Source organism: Nematolebias whitei, chromosome 11 (assembly GCF_014905685.2).
Source record: "Nematolebias whitei isolate Nwh7 chromosome 11, NemWhi1, whole genome shotgun sequence".
NCBI classification, from domain to species: Eukaryota; Metazoa; Chordata; class Actinopteri; order Cyprinodontiformes; family Rivulidae; genus Nematolebias; species Nematolebias whitei.
In genome coordinates this window covers 48,761,384-48,767,410 of record NC_056508.1, presented here as the reverse complement: position 1 = coordinate 48,767,410, position 6,027 = coordinate 48,761,384, and the positions used below count along the sequence as shown (strand labels likewise).

The 6,027-nt window shown below is 43.6% G+C and overlaps 1 protein-coding gene across 1 annotated transcript in view; it reads right to left on the bottom strand.

Annotated features, from left to right (window-relative positions):
* Positions 1 to 2,940: 2,940 nt before the first annotated feature.
* Positions 2,941 to 6,027, bottom strand: part of sypa (synaptophysin a) — a gene marked incomplete at its 5' end in the record, with an annotated part of 10,923 nt that continues 7,836 nt past the window's right edge. Inside the window, 2 exon segments of the mRNA XM_037684443.1 lie at positions 2,941 to 3,728; positions 4,523 to 4,602. Of these exon segments, the coding sequence (XP_037540371.1) occupies positions 4,537 to 4,602 (66 nt within the window).

The window sequence follows — 6,027 nt, the reverse complement described above, 5'->3', positions numbered from 1 at the left end:
GGTGGAAGTGGTCTCCAGCTACAAGTACTTGGGTGTACACATGAACAACAACCTCAGCTGGAGCAACAACACCACCAGCCTGATGAAGAAAGCTCATCAGAGACTCTACTTCCTCAGACGGCTGAGACGAGCTGGTCTGGAAGCTCAGTCCTCACCTCCTTCTACAGGTGTGCAGTGGAGAGCATCCTGTGCTCCAGCATCAACGTGTGGCATGGAGGCTGCACAGCTGCAGAAAGAAAAGCTTTGCAGAGAGTGGTGAAGGCTGCACAGAAGATGTTGGAATCAGTCTCCCCGCCATCACAGACATCTACACCTCCAGATGCAGGAAGAGGGCCACCTGCATCATGAAGGACCCCACTCACCCAGCACACACACTTTTTGCCCCACTCCCCTCAGGAAGGAGGTTAAGGAGCATTAAGTGTAGAACCACTAGACTGAGGAACAGCTTCTACCCTGAGGCTGTTAGACTCATGAATCTCTAACTAGAATAATCACTGTGAAAAATCACATCATGTTGCTGCTGATCTGTTTCATGTTGCTGCTGATCTGTTTCATGTTGCTGCTGATCTGTTTCATGTTGCTGCTGATCTGTTTCAATGTTGATGTGTTCATGCGTGCACATCTGCTCACAGACTCATGTTCATGTTTGTGCTGATGTTCAATGTTTTTATGTTATGAGTGCTTAGTGTATATTTAGTTGATGTTTTTCTTAGTTCATATCTTAGATGTTATTACTGTTTTTCTTTTACATTTTATTGTTGGATGTAACTGGGACCCCATGTACATAATTTCGCTCCACCACATGTACCACATGAGGTGCGAATGACAATAAAGAAACTCTGACTCTGATTAAAGACAAATTAAGTAGATCCAAAATGTGGACATTAATTAGTGGAAGTACCTCTTTAAACAGTCTGGTTGGGATGGGATCTAGCAGGCATGTGGATGGTTTGGATGAAGCTACTATTTTGACAATTCAGAGCTCAACAGGACAAAAACAGTTCAAACACAAATCAGGTTCTAGTGACATTTTTAAAGTTGACACAGAACCAGGGTCGATACTAGGAATGTTGATTTGAATTTTCTCTCTAATTGAAACAATTTTATGCATAAAGAATGTCATGAAGTCATCACTACTTATAGTTGTAGGGATACATGGTTCAACAGAGAGACTAGCCGTACTGAAGAGGAACCTGGGGTTATTTTTATTCTCATCAATGATGAGGGGGAGGAGCCATGGCTGAAGGGAGAAGGGGAGGATCCAGACTCACTGTAACGAGGAGGAGCCATGGCTGCAGAGAGGGGGAGGTGCCGAGTAAACTGCGACGAGGGGGAGGAGCCATGGCTGAGGGAAGAGAGAGGGAGAAGCCATGCAGGAGGGAGGGGGGAAGGGGAGGGGCCAAACACACAGTGACAGGAGCCATGGCTGCAGGGAGAGAGGGGGAGGAGCCATGGCTGCAAGAAAAGAGAGGGGGAGGAGCCAGACTCTCAGTAACGAGGAGGAGGAGCCATGGCTGCAGGGAGATAGAGGGGGAGGAGCCAGACTCTCTGTAACAAGGAGGAGGAGCCACGTCTGCAGGGAGAGAGCGGGAGGAACCATGTAGGGGGAGCAGAAGGGGAGGAGCCAGACACACAGTGATGATGGGGAGGAGCCATGGTTGCAGAGAGGGGGAGGAGACATAAATTCAGGGGGGGGGGGGGGCTGCCAGGAAGAGGAGGCAGGACTGCAGGGAGGGGTTTACCAGTGGGAGGAGCCTTTTTTTTACTGTTAGTTTGTATTGTTTGATGTTTGTATTAAAAAGAAGTTGCAGTTGTTTTTTCAGCCTCAGGCTGTCACTCTGATTGGTCCAGGGAACAGCTGGGGGCTTAAGGGCCTTGCTCAAGGGCCCTGTGTGGGGAGGGTGGAGACAGGTGTGGGTGTTTCACCATTCGCACACACATTTTCATGTAACCATCAGGAGACTGAAACCAGCAACATCTCGAGCTCAGGCCACCACTCTCTCTAATGCTTCTGTTTGATGAACCTTAAAAATCACATTTAAAGTCTTTTTTAGTTTGGATTATGTTTTTCATCCATCCATTCAATCATGTTAACAAAAATAACCACACACAAGTTTTTATCGTTTATTGAAACTTTCCATTGAATAAACACTGCAGGGGGAGGGGCAGGGGGAGGAGCATATTGATAGCAACAAGTCACACATACCATCATCATCACTGTCAACACCATTGTCATGGTTACCAATGATGAATATCATCTCACAGGAAGTTACATCACAGAGGCTGAGGGAAAAGTCAACGTAAACTAAGATGAAGGGCTGAGGAGAAGGAGATGGTCAAAAGAAGGAGCAGGTGGAGGAGGAGGAAAAGAACGTGCCAAAGGCTAGGACAAAGTGACGCACAAAAACTGAGGAAGAAAACATTAAAGAATAAAAGTAAAGGTAATGAAGGATCAAGAAACGAACTGGAAATGAGCTTCATTCAAACAAAAAAGAAAAAGAAGCTTCATTGTTTTCAGAAATTTCCACAAAAATGGCTGAGACGAGAAGAAGACCGATACTAAAGATGGATGACAAAATGTTGGCGTGGAAGAGATACAAAGATCATCACCTTCACAAGCTTGCTGCTTCTGAAGAGGCCAGAGTAACTACTGTGGTCAGAGACTGAACTGGATCGCAGTTGGACAAGAATCAGATTCTGGTTAAAGAAGAATCGGACCGTAGTTAGAGAAAAGTCCAATTGTTGTTAGAGAAGAACCAGAGCATGGTTAGAGAATACGTCCCTACATTACTTCACAACCTAGCTGTTTTTTGTTTCCTTTTTGAATACCATTTTATTCTTTCATTTATTCTTCTCAATTTACTTATTTTCTTTTATGATTGCCTATTGTTGTATTTGTTGTCCACTGTCCTCATTCTTTGTTGAATCAGGTCTCTGTTGTAAATGAGGCCCCGAGGCTCAATGAGACTAACCTGTAGAAATAAAGGTTGAATGAATGAAAAATAATCGGATTGTGGTTAGAGAAGAATTGGGCCATGGTTAGAGGTTGCATCAGATTTTCAGGAAGTGATGTCAGTTTGATCCTTCAGATGGACGTTTGTGCAGCGGGGTCGGTACAGAAAATCAAACATAATGAATGGGAGCTATTTTGGATCCAGTTTCCACCAGCGCCACCATGAAGCTGCGGCTCAGACCAGGTTCAGAATGATGTCACTTCCTGTCTGACGAAGTGGTTCTGGTTGAGGTCTGGCTCGCCGGAGCAGTTCAGATCTGATTGTTGAAGCCGGAGTGAACAGCATCATGAAAGTCAGGTGAGAATCTGGATTTCAAAAGATCCTCAGGTTCAACAGGAAACAAGCAGAAACAGTTCAGTCCACAGTATATTTTATGTATACGGTATATGTAAATATATATATATATATATATATATATATATATATATATATATACGGGTTGAAAGTGATATTTGTACAACACAAACAAACATCGTGTCCACAGGGTACACAGGGTACACAACCATCACGGTTCAGGTTCATCACATGGATGTTGGTTCGACGGTTTCTTCAAGTTGTGGAGTTTTGTTAGTTATAATTCTCTTTTTTATCATTTATACATCGATTCATCAAAGTGAACATTTAACCCCCCACCCAGGAACTCTGCAGACAGACAGGAGTGTTGCACTGTGGGTAAGTTGCAGGCGACCCACTGCTGGTTCACTCCGACATTTCCTGTGAGGGAAAAATGAACAAATGATCAACGTTATATTTCATGATAAAGTCTAAAATAAGAGCAACTTTTGATCGTCCGCCTTGGCACCGTCTACTCTCATGAGATGAGAATTTCTGCCGCCATTTTGGGAAGAGCTACATGTAGCAACACGAGTGTCCCTAATGCCAGAGTGGTAACAAAACTAAATCTTTGAGCGTACTGTGTGGTGTTCGTCTAGTGTACATCTTGGTGCATATCTTAGATCCTTATTTACTGTTTCTTTTTACACTTTATGTTTTTCCTATTGTTGGGTGTAGTTTGGACCCTGAATTCATAATTTTGTTCCATCTCATGCACCACATGTGATGAGAACAACAATGAACTTGAAAACATTAATACGAGATAAAATAAAAACCTTCTCTCAAGGAGTTCAATGTTTTCACATTAATTTGAGGCCGTTTTTTTTTTTTTTCAAAACACGAGGTCTTATATTCCCAGTTTGTCATATTAGTTCATAAATGATAAAAAAAATGAGGACTTTCAGTTTTTACGTTTTGTTCAGTGTGTGTCCACAGGAAATACTTCCTAAATCAACACATATCAGTGTTAAACTGACAGAGGGCAGAGTTGGTAATCTGTCGCTTTATTCAGTTTCAGCAGGTTTTCTCGGATCCGATGATAATAATAATTTACACGTTATGTGTGATAGCTGCCACACAGAAACACTCATACATGTAGATCCTCATACGATGAGTGGCCAGTCCAGTGTTTCTCCAGTTCAGTGGGATGGACACAAAGACGTCACATGACTTACCTGCGTCCTGTTCCTCACATCTGATTGGAGAAGGACGTGGGCGCCCCTTGCTGGCCGTAGCCTTGACCAAATTCTGCCTCCTGGAGACAGAACCAACAGAACCGTTTCATCACCATCATCAGGGTTCAGAACCGGCACCAGATTGATTGAGGAGTTAAACTTTGGTTCATGCTGGACTGTAACGCTCTTCTTATTTGAAGGTTTCAGTTGTAGAGGTCGAGTTTGAGGATAAATGTGGAGTTTTTATCCAGTAAAAAGTCTCTAATGTCAAAACCTCAGTCATTTTTCAGTCGAACTTTTAAAACATTTATAGACAGATTAGCTCCGTTACTGCTTTCAGTGTATAATGAATCTATTGAACATGGCTCATTGCCCCCCCCCCCCCCCCCCCCCCACACACACACACACACACAATATCACAGGCACTCATCACTGTCCTCCTAATGAAATATAGACCCTACATCTTGTACCTCATATAGACTTATTTCACTTCTTAATGTGGACGTTAAAGTCTTAGCTAAAGTTTTAACAACTCGCCTTGAAAAGATTCTTCCTTCTATTATTTCAGAAGAACAGAACGGTTTTATTAAAGGCTGCCAGTTGTTTCTTAATGTCCATATGTGATTTTAACCCAATACTCTACCGTTAGTCCAGAAGTAGTTATCTCACTTGATGCTGAGAAAGCTTTTGACCGCATGGAGTGGAATTATCTCTTTGCTCTTACAAACATTTGGTTTCAAGAACCGATTTATTTCATGGATTCAACTGTTGTATAATTCACCCCAGGCCAGACTCCATACAAATAAAGTTTCCTCTAGCTACTTTTTTTTATCACGTGGTATAAGACAGGGATGCCCTTTGTCTCCCCTACTTTTTGTTATTATTATTGAACCCTTGTCAATAGTTTACAAACCCTCCCGTACTTTCGTGGTATTTCTCGGTCAGGTCTTGATTTGAAACTGTCTTTATATGCAAATGACCTGCTTTTATGTTTCTGATCCGCTGCGTAGTATACCACCAATTATATCCTTGTTGAAGAAGTTTGGCTCCTTTTCAGGATATAAAATAAACCTTCTAAAAAAGTGAATGTTTCCCCATAAATTCCTTAAGTTGTAAACTTCATCCATCCATCCATTTTCTTCCTCTTATCCGGGGTCGGGTCACAGGGGTAGCAGCCTAAGTAGGGAGGCCCAGACTTCCCTCTCCCCAGCCACTTGGGCCAGCTCTTCCGGGGGAATCCCGAGGCGTTCCCAGGCCAGCCGAGAAACATAGTCCCTCCAGCGTGTCCTGGGTCTTCCTCTGGGTCTCCTCCCGGTGGGACGTGTCTGGAACACCTCACCAGGGAGGCGTCCAGAAGGCATCCTAAACAGATGCCTGAGCCACCTCAACTGGCTCCTCTCGACATGGAGAAGCAGCGGCTCTACTCTGAGTCCCTCCCGGATGATCGAGCTTCTCACCCAATCTCTAAGGGAGAGCCCAGACACCCTGCGGAGAAAACTCATTTC